At 41.2% G+C, this 17,515-nt stretch overlaps 1 protein-coding gene and 1 pseudogene across 4 annotated transcripts in view; both read right to left on the bottom strand.

Annotated features, from left to right (window-relative positions):
- Window positions 1-2,819: 2,819 nt before the first annotated feature.
- LOC144637739 (uncharacterized) lies at window positions 2,820-10,471 on the bottom strand (annotated as a pseudogene). Its single transcript, XR_013567797.1, has 6 exons — window positions 10,220-10,471; window positions 8,444-8,727; window positions 7,164-7,630; window positions 6,004-6,637; window positions 4,560-4,804; window positions 2,820-3,551 (listed from the first exon to the last, which is right to left on the bottom strand). The product of XR_013567797.1 is annotated as an uncharacterized LOC144637739 (transcript).
- A 482-nt stretch (window positions 10,472-10,953) lies between these two features.
- The window catches only part of LOC144637734 (uncharacterized), a 34,394-nt gene continuing 27,832 nt past the window's right edge, over window positions 10,954-17,515 (bottom strand). For 2 of the 3 annotated variants that reach the window (XM_078496811.1, XM_078496812.1), the window contains exons 15-20: window positions 14,760-14,913; window positions 14,553-14,626; window positions 13,454-13,524; window positions 13,308-13,341; window positions 12,194-12,268; window positions 10,954-12,085 (exon numbers count right to left, since the gene is read on the bottom strand). In XM_078496811.1, the coding sequence (XP_078352937.1) occupies window positions 12,044-12,085; window positions 12,194-12,268; window positions 13,308-13,341; window positions 13,454-13,524; window positions 14,553-14,626; window positions 14,760-14,913 (450 nt within the window). In that variant the 3' untranslated portion in view covers window positions 10,954-12,043. Of the gene's footprint in view, window positions 12,086-12,193; window positions 12,269-13,307; window positions 13,342-13,453; window positions 13,525-14,552; window positions 14,627-14,759; window positions 14,914-17,515 lie in introns of those variants that run through there. The other variant, XR_013567796.1, reaches the window with a different exon arrangement.

The following is a 17,515-nucleotide window of genomic DNA, read 5'->3' as shown; positions in this document are numbered from 1 at the left end:
CTATTTTTAAAATAATTTTTCATGTCGACTATGCTTAATTTTGTTTCCCTTTGGGGTGGGAGGGAGCTACTTAAATTTAACGAGTATTAAATTTGACTGAGACCAATTTTAGCGAGCACTAAATTTAGCGATTTTTGCCCAACTCGCTCAAATTAGTAGCCGTTAACAATAGTAGCATTGATATAGGTCATACAGAGGGCGGACACCAAAGGGAAGTGAAAAGGACGCGGGGCGCGCAAAAATGTCCGTATTATCGGGAATATCGGGCTGTGGGAATATACGTCACAGACATATATTTTATAAATACAAAGACTAAAACAAGCAATAGAAAAACAACAGAACGATGGCTTATACCTTGACTGTAACTTTAGTTCAAGACTGAAGAAACGTTACAGCCTGGTTTTCACTTGCGACGCAAGCACGAGCGTTATCACGCAAAAAGGACAAATTTTGACCCTTGTGCTTGTGCTTGCCGCAATCACAAGTGCATGCATCGAAATGCAATGCGCTTGTGCTTTTGCTTGAGTTGAAGCCTTTTTCACGGAGAAATAAGAGCTATTATCCTTGTGCTTGCGTCGCTGGTGAAAACCAGGCTTACGTCTCGCACTTACCGGAAAGTGTTTACGCCGGTCAAACACCGGTAAAAAGACAGTTGTCGAGCAAGACACGTAATTATGCTACTGTATTATAAACGCATTACGTAACCTGTAGAAGGTTTACATTTTTCTCACAGGGTGCAATAAGGACACTTTCACTACAACTGATAAAAATATGCGGTGCAAAGAAAAGCAGTGACCGAAAAGTGTCCGTAAAGCGAGGTTAACTTTGTTTGAGAGCGTTTCATTTAGTTCACAAAAAAGTTTCCTTTTTTTCGTATGAAGGCAAAGGTTCAGGTGAACGCCGTTTTCCCACCGTTTAATGTGGGTTTAATGCAAATAACTCGTTAGCGGTAATCAATTTCAAGCAATCCAAAAATCCTCTGCTCATTCTGACAAATCTATGTTTTGCGGTGTTTTGTGAATTTTGGGTGATTTTGGGGATTTTTTGGGAGGAGCTTATTTTTCTCAAAGGATTAGTAAAATTTAGAGAAATAAAAAATATTGGAGATTTAATGTGATTTTACAATTAGAATTCGAAGTTTTAAATTGGTAGACGGACGCTCAACAAGTGTGTAAGCGCTGTGTCAGACCAGCCCCGATTTATGGCTTTGGAAAAAATAACAACTTAAATTAACCACCGTTTTAAATAAAAAAGAATGTCGTAAAGACCTTTGACTTTAAAAAAAAATTAACAAAAGGTAGCGTCAGCTTTGTCGCCACAGTGTGTGTCTTTTATCAGTTCTATTCCTATTGAGGTTGAAAGGGTAGTAAAGGGTATTTTCGTGACCCGTGATCGGCCCTTTTTATTTCCCGTGAAATGTGAAATGGCTATTTTTTATGCTCTTGAACCGTGATTTCCATAGTAGCCGTCAACCGTGATTTTCGCAAACATTTTCTTTTATTTTCCGTGAAGCGTGAAATGTCAACATTATTTTTTTCGTGAATTGTGAAAGGGCTGTCCGTGAAACGCGATCTTTGCGAGTGCTTTGTTTTCTAGTCCTGGGTGCATCGTTTCAAGCTTGGGTACTTCGCTTTTGGGTTTTGGTGCTTCCTTTTAATTTCGAATTCTGGATTCTTCTGACTGCTTCTGGCCCCCTGTCCCCTTCAGACGGGAACAAGATTTAAATTGAATTTGCCGAGTACGGCCAAGAGACTTGAGTGGCCCTGGGGACGAAAGGATATTAAACCGGAAGTTGCGAAAGACTACGTGCGTAGAAGAAAAATCAGAGAGAAATGGCTGCGTTTAACACACTACAAGCTTCTATCTTTCTCGATAAACACAGAATAATAGTTATGCTGATCGCTTCTTCACTCGTAACTATCAGCGATGGTAGTGCCTGTTTCCCCCGGTGCGACTGGGGTTCAGTTTGTTGCAAGAATGTGTGCGTGCCTTCAAGTTGCCAAGGTCGTTATTGTGTCACCAGTAGTGATTGCTCCACTGGACAGACTTGCTGTAACAGTCAATGCGCCCCACAATCAGGATGTGTCGGTCGGAGCTGTACTAAGGATTACCAGTGTGATTACGGTGAAAAGTGCTGTGATGACGTGTGCTCTTACACGGATAGCTGTCACTGCGATCACGACTCTGAATGTCCGATTGACAAAATCTGTTGTCATGGATCTTGCTCAGAAAAAACCGCTTGCCCTAACAGCTACAAGAATCCGGCTCTTCCCATAGTAGGCGCAGTGCTTGGTTCACTAGTTTTGATTAGTTTGGTTTCGATCTTGGTGATCCTGATTTACCGGCGACGTTGGAAGATACCTCGTGACGGAAGTATGCAGAGCGTGACAGCTTCAGACACTACTTCAAATTATACAGCACAGAGTGTGCCTGTCACATCATCTGCTCAGAACTTCTATTGCCCTATACCAACTTCGCCAGCTTCCCAGACGTTTTGAAGCATTAATAGCCATGCATTGGAGACAAGGAACCCAAGCTTTCGATTTTTAGTAATTTTTGTTCGATCGAAAGTTTTTAAAGTACGGTCAGTTATCCTGTAAATTATGAGGCTTTTTGTGTTAAACGTATCCAAGCGGTTAAAGACGTTAAAGGTTTGACCGATTGACCTTCAGAATAACAGTTTAAATCTATGACAACACCGCTTCATTTAGTGCTGTAAGCAAGAAATGATAATTTTTTTTACCTTTTTGTATCCACTACAACTTTTTTTTTAAAAAAACTTGTGTTTTATAGAATGTTATATAGATTTTTAGCATTTTAGAACATAATAAGCTAAGCTTATGTGTATATTTCCTTATCAAATGAATAAAGACATCGTTGTTTTTATTAAATATGTAAAACTATGTACATAATTGCTGTCAAAAAAGATAAAGGTAAAAAGGTCGAGAAGATCTCGAGAGAAGGTCGAGAGACCTCATCGAGCTGTCCGAGTTCGAATGCTGACCGGGGTCATTGTATTGTGTTCTTGGGCAAGACACATTTATACTCTCACAATGCCTCTCTCCACCCTGGTGTATAAATGAGTACCGGTAAAATATTGCTGGGGGGGGGGGGGGGGTAACCCGGCGATGGATAAGCATCCCATCCAGGGGGAGTTGAAATTCTCCTAGCCGCTAAATGCTACAGAAACCGGGATAAGCTCCGGCAGCTATGGCCTACTTGGCTCGAGGCTTTATCTATCGGTAGAAGGAGGACATCAACGCGTTATTTTTCGTCACAAAACAATATGGTTCCTTTCTATAATAATATCGGTAATATAATAGCATATTTAATAAAAATATATCGTTACCACTTAAATCACTTCTGGTTTCATTCAAATCGTTATTTTGTTGTTTGTTTCGTACGACGCTATTTTTTTTTTTTTAAAAAAGAAAATCGGCACCATTTCTCACGCAAAAAAATGTCCGTTTGCAAAACATGTCAGTTATTGAAGCTGTATCAATGCTTATTTATTCATCGACATCTGAGACTTCGAATCCAAGGCTTTCCATCTGCAAAGTAACAGAAGATTACCTGTAAGTCAAAGGCAGCGAATGAAACACGGTAAAATCAGAAGAACAACTAATACCAGACAACCGGCTTAAAATGGCAAATAAGGTAACTCAGGATAAGAAACCATTCAATACCTTGAATACTCTACGCTAATACCCTTAATACCCTAAATAGCCTGCGCCCGATGATGCTTTACACGTTTACACATTTTTACAAGGAGTAGACTGTCCACGGTCTCTCTATTTTTCAACTCAAAAAAAGCGAGCGCGAAGCGTGGGGGAGAGGGGTGTAAGCGAGCGAAACGCGCGAAAGAAACCGTTCTCGAAAAATTACGAAAAAAGAGGGCTGTGAACAGTCTATACAAGGAGCATAATCTCTCCAAAATGGACGGGAACGCAGGGCCGTAACTAGCAAGAGGCAAGACGAGGAACTTGCCTCGTCTAGATTCAGTAACCCAAAATTAAAAGCAAAATCTTTTAGTTGGGAAAATAATTCCCATTTGAACAAAATTTTTTGGGGAGCGTCCCCCCTAGACCCCTCTATTGGCTCGTGCTTTGGGCTTTTGACATTTTGCCTCGTCTATGCCAAAAGCCTGGCTACGGCCCTGGAACGGTAAGGGGGGGGGGGGGGTTAAGGGTCTCCGTGGAACAGAACTCCGCACAGTTTCTCCTGAAGAAAGCTATTAATAAAGCGCTTTGTGTAAAGCCTGGTTTTCACTAGCGACACAAGCGCAAGCATAACAGCTCTTATTTCACCGTGAACTGAAACGCTGCGACTCAAGCAAAAGCACAAGCGTATTGCAGTTTTATGCTTGTGCTTGCGCTTGCGGCAAGCACAAGAACAAGGATCAAAATTTGTCCTTTTTGCGTGATTGCGCTTATGCTTGCGCTTGTGCTTGCGTCGCTAGTGAAAACCAGGCTTAACATAACACCGGAAATTTTCAAGAATTGAATTCTTGTCATGCATTTTCGCACAAAAAATAAGGCTGTTACTATTACCCATGTTACCTGTTTTCGTGTAACAAAAAACTCGTTTTCTGTTTTCATGATGTGTTTCCCTCGACCACGCCTGACGTACCGACAGTGAATAGGGCACGTGTTGAGAACGTAGGCTGCCGTGGCAACCATTCTGGGGTTAAGCCAACAGATACTTTCCATCTGTCGATCATATTCCATCACGTGATCTCTATTGCTTGTCACGTTACTGTTCAAATTCTCGCCCAAACAGAGCGAGCTTTGCACGGACAAATTTCCTAAAACAAGAAAAAAAAAAGAGATTGTATTTAATATGTCATAACAAACAAGACTGCAAGGCTGATCATGCTACGTGAATAGTAGACTTTGCGAGACACCAACACGACGAGAACCGATACAGCAGGATTGCAACCGCGGACAGCTGTTTCGTCCTTATTGGAACTCATCAGCGCGGTGAAGCAAATCTAAATAACGCCAGCTCAAAGGTCCAACGCAAATAAATTGCCCAACCCGTACACTGTCTCAAGTTCCGTACTTTGAAGTCACTCGTCCGAGAAATGCTAAGTGTCACGAAGGTGTCTCGCAAAGTAAAATAACTTAAATGTGATAGGCACAGCCATTCCAAAACATTTAATATGTCGGGAGTGGTTAATTGGGTTACTTTTGATTGTCAACTGGCGAAAAGATCTATAGGTTCACTTTCTGAGGAAAAGGAGCACGTGATACTTTATGGGAGCTTGCGAAAAATGACAAAAAAAATCATTTATACTCTTAGTAAATACGTAAATATTTATCAATTATATTTTAATTGGTTTTAGAGCGATTTTTACTTGAGTATCGAAAGTAATTCGCGTTCGCTTTGATTTTGCATCACTACGCTAAGTGATTGCTTTAAAAAGCTCGCGCCACTTTCTCGACCAAGTAAAACCAAAACCAATCGTGACTTACTGGCGCACGTTTTTCCGGGCTTTCCGCTGGCTACATTCGCGTTTTGAATGGTTCACTGGATTGTCTGTGTCCTTTGTGATTGGCCAAAATGATTACTTTGGATTTGGTTTTACGAACTCAATCGAAAATCACTCAAATAAATTAAAGGCCTTTTGCAACACATGGTACAAAACACTGGGGGACGGGGAAAAGAATGTGACAGTATTCAAAACAAAGCGACTTTGATCAGTTAAGTTGACTTCTTTTTGTTTTGGATGTTCAGTACATAGCTTGCCTTCCAGTATGGCGGATTTTGTACCAGGTGACTGTTTGTTGCAAAAGCTCATTGCATGATTTTGGTTAAACAAATTTACGGAAATGATACAATGATACTGTTACACTTAATTTTTTTTTTACAATATATTATTTATTTTACACAGGACCCACGAGCTTCTTAGCTTAAAAATTCATCGTGTTACCATCTACCTATATCGATAATGGCAGTGGAAAATATTGTTACAAGTTGACTAAAAACGATTCAAATTCTCACCTTGTTCGTTTACAAAAATCACGGAATTGAGGATGGTGGAGCGGAAACTAGGTCCCAGGTAGTCAACTACCTTGTGCATGGCTGAACACACATCACGTGACCAATCACTCGTCGTCATGGCAACTGACATAACTGGTATGCGTTTAGTGAAAATTTCTTCTGCTTCACACTTGGCTAGAAACTTTTGCCACTTTGAAGCATTGCCCTCTGCTACAAGAACTCTTATTTCTTTCTCTTGAGCAAGAAGTGCTTTTACAATGCAGGTCACGGCCGCAAACTCTCTTTCGGAAACTTCCACTGCATTTTCCTTTCGAGGCCACGTTACTATGACAACCGATGAGGCGTGAGAAAGTGACATGGCTGATTTCAGAAGATAATCACCAGGTTCTTTGCAACCATTGGTCGATTCTTCGTGTTTGAGCGATGTGAATTCATTTTCTTCTTTCTACGATTTGATTGACTGCTTCTTTAGACACTAAAGAGGCGAACTGTGGTGACTCAGAAAGAAAAATCACTTTTGGAGAGAGATCAGCGTGTTGTGGTGAATGTTCTTTGTAATAGTCAGTTACTTTGTGATCTGTGATGAACAGCGAGCCAACACATCTTGGTGAAAAACTAACAGCAATATGAGGTTCTAGAAAAGTAATAAAAAAGGCAGATGTGGTTAGTTAGCAATTACTCCAGGAAAAAAAAAGTTACTTGGAAAACTAGTGTCAAATCACACCTGTTCTATATAACTGTTTGATTATTTTCTGTCGAATTTCGATATCATTTACTAAGGGAATGTTATCCAAGTAAAATCGCATGATAGTAACGGAATCCACCTTTACATCTGCAGGACGATAAACTGTAGGTCCTGACTCCTGTTTCTTCAGTCTTTTTAGCAGGGGACTTTTAAGAACCCACACACTATTTGCAAAGAGTAGGGCACGAAGCTCCCGGTGTTGTGGTCTGGCCTTTGTGTGTAGTAAGGTACAATATGTGTACAGTGCATTTGAACATATACATATTGAAAATGAGTAGCCTGTGTACAGCCGTCCCGCTCCGCTCAAAAAAGCGGAGCGGAGCGGGACGGCTGTACACAGGCTAAAAATGAGCTGTATAATTAATCCATTATCATCATCATCATTATCGTCACAAAATTAATCATGCATACGTACTAGCAGACACAATTGCGTCGGTCGCAGATATTCCACAGCCCCAAAAAACAAGTACGTCGTGTTCACCAACGATGGGCCCATCACCGATGGCAGGATGTTGAAGGTCCTCTATTCCGATAATTGTGGGAGCCCCTATATGAATAGGAGCGCCATGAGCAAACTCGAGTGGAACGCAGACATCTGCCACTTTTTGAACAAACTCCCGTGGGATTGCCCTCAGAGTTACCACCATGTCTCCCGAAAAACACCCCTGGGGGAGTAGGGGTATTTTGCTGACGTATACCGGGACATCTTGTTTCTCGATCATATGACGTAAGGGTACTTGTGCCTCGACAAGCATGTAATCGAATGAATAGCTGCAACCAAAATAGAACGTGACCATGCCTTCCCAGGGAATTTCTAGCACATTGTCAACGTGTCTGGATACAATGCCATCTTCACTGACTGCATAAAGTGGAAGGTCTGTCCTAAAGAAAAACATGGCAAGACATGATAGTTAGCTTAAAAACACACAAATCACTGCCGATTCTTGGTGGGTGATGGGGCGAAGGAAAAGGCCGCGAGTGGAAGGCTGCAAAGCGTAGCTGCGATGAAAGACTATTAGAAAGGAAGGGAGATAGACTGTCCACAGCCTCTTTATTTTTCACCCTTCAAAAAAGGCAAGAAAATCGGCGAGCGTAGTTTGTATAAGCGCGATGCGTCGGGGAGGGGGCGGGAGCGAGCGAAAGAAAAATAGAGGGCCCTCTATTTTTTTCGCTCCAACCCCCGCCCCCTCGCACCACCCGTTTTGCAGTGGCGACCAGTTATCTCGCTGTTCTTTCCACGCGCCATTCTCTCCCCATAGCCCTTTCGTTTCTCTTGCCGGCTGGGCCTTGGCACGAGGAAACGAAAGGATCTGGGAACACAGGATTTTTAAATTAATTCGATTTTTTTTACTGGCTGTTTGGAACAAGACTTCCTAAACGGAAGTCAAACGTAACGACTCTCCCATACATTCTTTCGACACGTCATACTGCATCATAGACCGGAGTCTTAGAATCTGGACGGGATCCTATGTCCCCGCCCTTCTTTTCTCTGCCAATCCGGCTAGGACGAGGGCTATGGGCGAGTTCCACGCGCTCGTCAATCGAAAAAAAAATACATGTAAAATAGATAGAGAGCTGTAAACAGTCTAGAAGGGAGAGGGGTGTAAAGAGATTGGGAGGGGCGCGAGATTCATACTTATGGTTTTTTATGATGATTTATTCCCACACGCTTTACTGGATCTTAAATCTCCTTACCTCACATCTGAATCCGAGGCCAAGTGGTGGCACCGAGACCTCTCCCGGCTGACTGCGATAGAGCAGAGGGAAAGGGGAACTGTTTTCAACACACAGTCTTTCAAAGTCATCTGCCATATTTGGATGGCAGACAAGCGATGTTGGATTGAAGATAACCGGCACAAAACTGGCTACACGAGATGTGTGTCAAGTTGTTCTTTCGAAACTGTTCACGTGCTTCTCTGGGGAGAAGTTGGCTGGGGTCAAGTGACGATGGCGAGAGAGATGTCATTTTTATTGGATCACTTCTTTCTGAAGATGAAACTAACAGCAATACATATAAGGACAGTGAAAGACAGCTTGCGAGAAAAAAATAAAAAAAAAGTGTTTATAGTGGTCATGCACTTAGCTTCATATCTCTCGGATGCTAGTTACAGGCATGCCACTGAAACAGAGAAACAAAATTTAATGAACATACAAGGTAAATCCCAACTGGCAGGGGCAGACAGTTGGCTATATACAAAGCGTGACCGAGGATGAACACGGGACAACCGAGAAACAAATCCAGCTAGTGGCAAGGACAGGTCTTGAACCGGGGACCTCCGGATTGTACAACAACAGCGCCCTTACCACTCGGCCACGCTTGCCTCCTTGAAAGGATTAGCTTTTGCTAAGCTCTAGCACGGTATCACCTGAAACAAACTACATTTCTTATACTTATAGTCTTAGTTGGAGCTATTTATCCAACTCTGCGAAAAATGTTAAATATAGTCCCCTTGTTAGCAGCCGTTATTCGTGGAGAAGGTGACGTTGCGTGGCGAACTTAAACAAAGGTTGCCACGGAGACTAAATAGTTACCTTACCTGGTTTTCTTTACGTGACAATTGATGTTTGTGGGCTGTCACGCAACTATTTCACCGAGAGAAACATTGCCTGTCGAATATGACATAACGTAATGCGCATGAAAATCCTGAAAAGCATAGGTCTTGTTATAGAAGTGGTACGCTCTTCCTGTTACCTCAGAGAAAATGCTGCTGGCTTATGCGGTTCTGAAACGATTGTAGTTCTTACGATAAAAAGTATTTTGCACCTGAAACGCTATAAAAGCAACTTCAAAAACGACGGTGGTAAAGGGGTTATGCGTGACGCGTGACTTTGTAAAAAATAGCTCGTGACACGTGGAAACAGCTAAACCATATATCTAGTGACCCGTGTATTCCAATCAAGACGTCTGATCTGTTTAATTTGAGGGCCGTGATTCTTGATTCCAGCTAAAATAAAAAATGTTGTTGAAAAAAAAAATATAAATAATTACGGAGAAGACATTTACAACGAACAAAAGACAAAAAACCGATTGTGAGGACCCCCCCCCCCCTACCCTGAGAAAAGGTTTTACCCTTGACTGATTTTTCAGTGATCGAAAAACTCGAACATGTAATTTGCCTTGCAAATTTGTGTCCACCCTTTATATTAAAATGACTGCACATAAAAAGGTACCCTTACAGTTGTGGAGCAATTTTCGACTTCAACGGGATCTTTGAATACTGGTGCAAGTATTCCATTCAATGATCAGTCAGTTCTTCGGTCAATAATTTCTTTCGTTCCCCGTGATGATCATAAATGTGGGTGGCAGATTCACATTGCTGTATCTGATTTCACAGATATTTTCGCCTATCAATAAAATCGGCAAAGAAGAATATTCAGTCTGGGCTGGAAAAATAATATTCTTACATAAAAAAGAGTGTACCACCCGAACAATCAAGCTAGTAATTAAAATGCGTACGCTTCTATACTTACCTTCGCTTCGACTCTACACACTGGTTATTATTCTAGAACTTGTAGCCTGCGAGCAATCAAACGCACCTTTAGGTCACTATCTTGCTTTCAGTCGCCGTCTCCTTCAAGCGGTTTGCCGCTCGAACCAAGCGAGGTGAATAACAGATCAGCCGGATCTTAACAAATTCGAATTTGGTGGATTGTGTGCCACATTCCGGCATACATAAAGGGAACACAACTTTATATTTTGTCACCATGCTATACCAGGTGTACACCGTCGATTCTGATCTTGACACGCCTCGGCTGCGTCTCGTCACGCAATACTGCATACTTGCCTTACTGTAAACCTATGGAGCCGGGGGGGGGGGGGGGGGGGGGGGATCTATCGAATAAGCAGTATCTTCACCAGTATCACCGTTGTCGTATTCGTACTAAAATGAGTAGAAAATGGATCTCTAAAATTTTCATTAATTTTGCCTCCCTTCCATTACAAGTCACTTATTAACAAATATTTCCAGTTCGGCTCCCTTTTGTTTCCTATCGACTCCAATCAGGTATTTCGTCTTCCCTTCTAGCAAAAAAGTATCCCCCGCCGCTCGCACAAGTTTGCGAATAAACTTCTGGACGTCTTTATGAATCGTGAGATTTTTCCAAAATCAAACGACGGGTTACTGAAAAATAATTTGTGTACAAAAGTTCAGTTCTACCTGTATTGCTTTTATACAAGAACAAACACACCAAGCACATTTCTGAGTTTGTGACAATTTAATAGGTACTGTACAATTGAATTTTACATTAAAAAGGTGGGGAAACCATAGCAGTCTATGGTGTCTAATTCTTGAAAGAACAACGTTTAAAATATTTTATATAAAAAAAAAATATCAAAACCACTTTCTGTCACAGTTCAACAGGAGAGAGGGAAGTTTGTTTTGGAAAATTTTCGTAGGATTCGAAGATGTTCCGATTCTAATTATCCAATCAGATAATAGGACGAGCACTCGAGAGTGTCCCGACGTTGTCCTGTCAACTTGACGTCACGAGGTGAGGTCATCTTGCCCGACAACTTGTCCGCTAACGCAATTCGAGTTCAAAAAAGCGGGGTACAATGGTTTAGAAGCCCAGCTAAAAAGTTTGTTTTACTCCGTTGTTGTTGTTGGTTTTTTGGCTTAAACCGTGCATAAAACACGATATTTTTTAACGTGTCACCGATCAACTAACCATAAAAATTACAAAACGCACAATTATGTATCCAACCATAATTTGAATGTCGTAAAAAAAAGATTGTAATCGGTCGTCTGCCTGCGCTTCGAAACCATTTCTCCATTACATATGCGAAAACCAGAGAAGGGTCTTGTTCCTTTTATCATACAAGTGCTACTGGAGAGAAACTTCTACAAAATGTGACAGAACTACGATTGGAAGTTATTTACAAACGCGTTAGTTCATGTTAAGAGCAACCTCCTTCTTCGTTAGCCTTCGCTAGCAGTTTTATCCAGAAATCATTCCTTCCCTCGAGTCTAGTGCTGTAATGAATGAATTCTCAAAAAAATGTTTCAGTCATAGACCCGGGGTCATAGATTTTTATAATACAACACACCAATTTGCCTGCCGACATAGCACAATAAAAGAGTGGAAAGCGGAATGCCTAATGCATACCATTCTGATCCGTTTTCCTCTCTTGAGCAAAGTCAGTGATTTCTTTGCTATATTCTAGGATAAATTCTCTACACTGTATCACTCCCATATAACACTCAGCATCAATTTAATGTTCTTGTTTCTTAGTGAGGTTGCTATTTTAAGAGATACACGTAGGACTGTAGTTTGCTAAACGTTTGCTCGACGTTGTCATCGAGAAGTTGAGTATTCCACAAGATAAACTGGAATGGCCTGAAAAATAAGAGGAAAAAGTGTATTAATGAATTATGTTATTGTACAACACGATGTGTAACGCGACACTGAGTAAATGAATTAAAAGAGAAAGACGTTACGTTTTACCTGTAACGGATCAAACACCACGTACTCCTGCTGCGGGGGGCCTGGGGTAACAGGCGATTGAGGGCGACCACCAGTCTAATAAGATAAAAGGAAAGAACCTCGATGAGAACAAAGATCCGGCTGATTGTAAGTTGGATGTAATACTCAAACATGAGAGAGAGTGTTATCACAATTTCCAAACAGCGAGAAGAGAGTTGAAAATATGAAGCGAAGCGGAGTGTTTTTGACGAACTTTGGAGAGTTCGGAAATGTGATGAAACACTCTCTCGAGTGTTTGATAAAACTTCTCGATCGAAACTAAGGAAAAAAACGTTAACGGAGAAATGAAATTGTAAAAATCTATGCTAGTTGAGATTACACATCCAAACTACAATCACGGTTCTGATTTAATAAGTTTGAGAAGTCAGAAGAAAAGATCTACTTTGGCTTTTTCTTCGGGTACAGAAGAACACACTGTTTAACGATTGTTTTGAGTCTTTGTACTTTGGTCAGTATCGTTGGCTGTCTTTTGTTTCTATTGTTTTACGTCATCTGAGTCTGTACAGGAAGCGTGTATTTTTCGTCGTTTCTTTTTCTCTGAATCGCACAGGTCCATTCTCGTTTCCAGACCTCGCGTTCCCATAGGTCTAGTGGAACTCCGACCGCGGTCAAACGACAGAAATATGCAAAAAACAAGAAAAGTACTTTAAAGATAAGTTTTTGATTTTCACAGTACAAAGATTGGTACATAACCTGTTTCCTGAGGATTTACTAAGTTTTTTTGAGCTTAACTAAAAAAGTTCTACGTGTTTGAAAATAGCGATATGCAGACTTGTCGGCGCCATTTTGTCAAAGCACTTTGGCTCGGATACGGAACATTTAAAAAGTAAAAAGTCTCGTTTACCTGTGGAAATGGGAAAATGTTTACCTGCAACAACTATTTTATCCATCCTTGCTCATACCAACACTTCAAGATGAACGAAATTTCCCGAAATAGGAAGAAAAGCTGCCTGTGACGTTTGACCGCGGTTAATAGTGGAACACCCTAGGTCTAGGGGGGCACGGGATCTGGGAACGAGACTGGCACAAGTCGCGACACATAACGCATGCGTAACAGCTATCTTGATGCACTTACCAAAATGGAGTCATAACCTGGAGGAGGAAGAGTCCTGGGAACAACACAACAAACAAAGTTAGTACATTAAACAAGAGTGCAGGTTTCAACCAAACTAAATTTTGTGTCCGCAATTTCAACGTTATAAGCATTAGAAATAAATTTACCTTCCACGATCCTGCACTACAACAGATTCAGTCAAACCGAGTCCAACATTGCATAACAGCAGCTTACCCGGCTGAAAAAAAACACAGAAAATATCACAAAATCCATTTACTGTCCAGAAAATATCGAGGGTCTGATTGTGGGTGCTTGAATCTCAGTTAACAGATACATTTTCAACGATTTCTTCAGCCCATTTCACAGCTGACAGTTAAAATTTTGACCAATTCTCATTTATCATATGAACCCCATTCTGGCGCTCAATATTGTATAACATGCTAACCAATGTCCCGTTCTACCCAAAACTTAGACCCGTTTTAAAGTTATTTAAAGAAATTTAAAAAAAAAAATAGTTTTGTGCATAAATGCTGACTGAGGCATTTTGACTTGACAGTTCCCGCAGTGTAACCCCAACCATGAGTTTATTTTAACCCCCGTGTAAACTGAACACGTTCATGATTACTTGGCGTGGCTATGATTAGGTCAGTTTAACTTTTAAGGTCGGGACACACTAGGCGACAAGTCGCTGCAACATGTTGCCTCGTGTGACTTGGTGCATTTCTGCTACAATCTTTTTCGCTGGGACAGAATTTTGTAGCTGTGATCAGTCGCTTGTTTGAATTCGTGCGAATGATCGCAGCGACAAAATAAGCGAAAGCAGCGTTGTTGCAGCGTGTCCACACTTTTGCGACAGGTCGCTGCGACAAAATATAAATTAACCAATGAGAGAGCGTCATGTATTTTCGCCATATTGAATTGGAAAACTAGTTCGCATTGCCACTCTTCCAAATTCGCTGGATGTGCACCGAACAAGCGCCTTGTTTCGAAGCAGTACACATGGAGAGAGTTGTCGCAGAGACCTATCACTGCGACTTTTCGCCCAGTCTGTCCTGACCTTTTAGATCCTCCAGCCACCACGTACGCGATGTAATTACACACAAAAAAGGCTCAGTTAGTTGTGATATTGAAAAGAAAGGATCAAAACGATAACATGATTTTACATGAGCTCTGTCATAAGGTAGAAATAATAACTTCTTAGTACGAGGATTCAGCATCTGTTTTGAGGAATTTTATTTTGGAATACTGGGGTGTGGGATACTTTACCGCTGAAAATGCCGCCGCTTGACTGGCTTGCATAGAGAAATAAAGACCTTTACCATACGGACCACGAGTGAAATCTGAAAGGAAATTGGAAATTTGGTTAAAAGCAATACGGGAAAAGGCCAGCAAAGAACTGCAACGAAACACGAATTTAAAAAGATCAAAGCATTTAAGGCATAAGTCGCAAATAGCTTGTGATCTACACAGTACCTTCTTTGCTAAACCCTCGCTTCATAATTTTCTCGATTTGTTCATCACTGACGCCTCCACAGAAGTACAGCTGAGTGCAGATTACAGGGTCACCAAGTCTTTGAGTTCTGGAGTCAAAACCTGTTTCCATGAAAGCGATGTGACAGGACTCGACCTGTAAAAATTCACCAAACATTTAAAGCTGACCTCCACTCTTATGTGAAGTTGACATTGAATTGTTTGACATAATGCCTAAATTCCAAAATTTACAGGCACAAAAGAAAAAATACATTTAATAGCAACAAAAAGTGGAAAAGAGTATCGCATCTAAATTTCCCGCGCGCCGCCATTTTGGATTTAATGACGCGATTTCTAACAATTGCAGCAACCATTACACGTCATAAAATCCAAAATGGCGGCGCGCAGGAAATATAAAAGGGAAAATCTTTTCCACTTATTGTTGCTATTTGATGATATTTCTTCCTTGTCCTGAAAAATTTGGAATTAAGGCATTATTGCAAACAACTCAACGTTAACTTGTCGTAAGAGTGGAGGTTCCCTTTAAAAAATCGTTTTATGGGCGTGGTTCAGATTTATCTTACCCATAAGAGAGATACAGTATATTGGTGACGGGGAAACCATTGTTAGTTTGTTGGTTTAAATAGAGGTGACAATGGCAAATACTTCGGCCGTGTTCAACGTAGTAGAATTGACTTCATCTAGGTCAGAGGCAGCGGAGCGTTTTGAAAGTTGGAGGGGGGGGGGTATCGTACTCCAAGTCAAGCGCATATCCCCCACCCCCCACCTCTTCCCCGAGGGACGCATCCTCCTACTCAAATTTTCCTATATGTCGCTCACAGTGCCCGGTTTGTACGTAATCAATTTGTGACAATGCATAACTAGGCAGATCAGAAGATCCTGCTTCATGAAGCTTTTTGGGTTGCTTTTTAGACGTCGGCGGGTAGAAAATTGTACGCTCTGAAGTCGCCGATGCCACAGCTAATGTTAAATACAATTTTAACAGGTTGTGGACCTCTCCTTGTAACGTTTTTGGGGAAATGTGTTTCTTTGATAGTCCTACACCAAATGATATAAAACCCTAAACAAGCCGTAACTGGTTAAATGGTCTTAAATAAACATTGCTAGTCTAAGGAGGAAGGGTAGAGAACAAGCTGATACGAAAACGTATAATTCTTTCTTTAAGAGTTATGAAAAAATAGCAGCACATGGACTTACACTGTATTTAAAAGGGTTTGTTATCGGAAGGATTGTTAGCGTCCGAGGTTTTTTGGGGAGGGGAGGGGGTGTTATTTTCCAAACGTTTTCCGACCGCTGATCAAGGGGACCGGGAACGAAGATAGAGCTTACAGTGGTGTGAGGGATAGGGCATATAATGTGGAAACCTCTTTCCCCCCCCCCCCCCCCACCCCCTCGGGTTTGATATTCAAGCTATTTAGTCAGGAAACAACTATCCCTCATTGTGTATTATTTTTATCTCGTGCAACCCTGAACGTCACAAATTCTTTTAACCTAACTTGGGTTTCTTTTTGTTCTGAAAGGTTTCTTTAGTACCAGGGACCTTACGAAACTACGACGGCCGCACTGACGAAAACATCAACTGAAAAATGAATTTAAACTATCCTAATTTATTTACCGCGTTCGTTGGTGTCTGAACTTATCTCTAGCTAAATTATAAGCACAGTATCAAATTCAATCGAGAAACATGAATAATTTGCCGTCGTGGTTGACGTTCTCCAGACTACGCAGAATTTGGTCATTTCACGTTGTTGTTTTGCAGAGGACAACTTAAAAATGAACCACTATGGATAAAGCTGGAGAACGCACGTGCAGAGCTATTGTACTGCCCATTAAACTTTTGTTTGGCGACGTTCTCGTTGCCGTCGCCGTCGTGGTGTCGGAAGGTCTTTTCGGTGTTTAACGAATTCATCAACTTCGTTATTCGTTTTATGGTGGACAGCCTAAAATTGGAACAATATCATGGGAATCAAATAATGGTCAATAATCAGTAGACTCGTGACTTGAGAAGGTGTTAACGAGCCCCAGTTTAATAGGGTTAGCCTGCGTATAAGGTCCCTGTGTAGTTTCGAGCGCGCGTATGGGAAACGCGAAAGGCGCGCGAGGGCCACGCGTGGCCTTCTCGCGATCTCACTCCAAACTACGCAGGCTATGTTAGGGTCTGTTAGGGTATGTATACATGTCTCTTGTCTCAATTTCAAAGATTGCCATGTCGCAACTAAGAATGGTCTGCATCTCGCTGTCGAAAAAGACGTGAGTAACCTAGGCACACAGAGCAGGAGTTTCACTGGTATTTTAAAAAGGCAGTTAAAGTTTATTTTAATGTCTCGACCAATTAAAAACGAGCAGGAGTTTCGCTTCACATTTAATTCTTTGACAGATTAAAACACGACTTGTCTAACTTTAGTGCACAATAGACGCGAGTAACCTAGTTACACACAGCAGAAGTTTCTCTCGTATTTTTATTTTCGACCAATTAAAAACGTCGTGACTCTGAACTTAGTACACAGTGCAGAAGTTTCTCAGGCTTTTTAATTTCGCAGTAAAAACGGTGTTTTAAATTTTTCGACCAACTAAAATCGACGTGGCTTTGAACTAAGTACACGGAGCAGAAGTTTATCGTGCATTTTGAAAGATCCTTTAACTAAGACTAAATTAATTCTTTGACATGCAGATTAAAACACGACTTGTCTAAGTTTAGTACACAATAACAGAGCAGAAGTTTCTCAGATATTTTAATT

Source organism: Oculina patagonica, chromosome 14 (genome assembly GCF_052425735.1).
Source record: "Oculina patagonica isolate OP01 chromosome 14, crgOcupat, whole genome shotgun sequence".
Lineage (NCBI taxonomy): Eukaryota > Metazoa > Cnidaria > Anthozoa > Scleractinia > Oculinidae > Oculina > Oculina patagonica.
The sequence above is the reverse complement of the archived record's forward strand: the minus strand, read 5'-3'. Positions and strand labels throughout refer to the sequence as shown.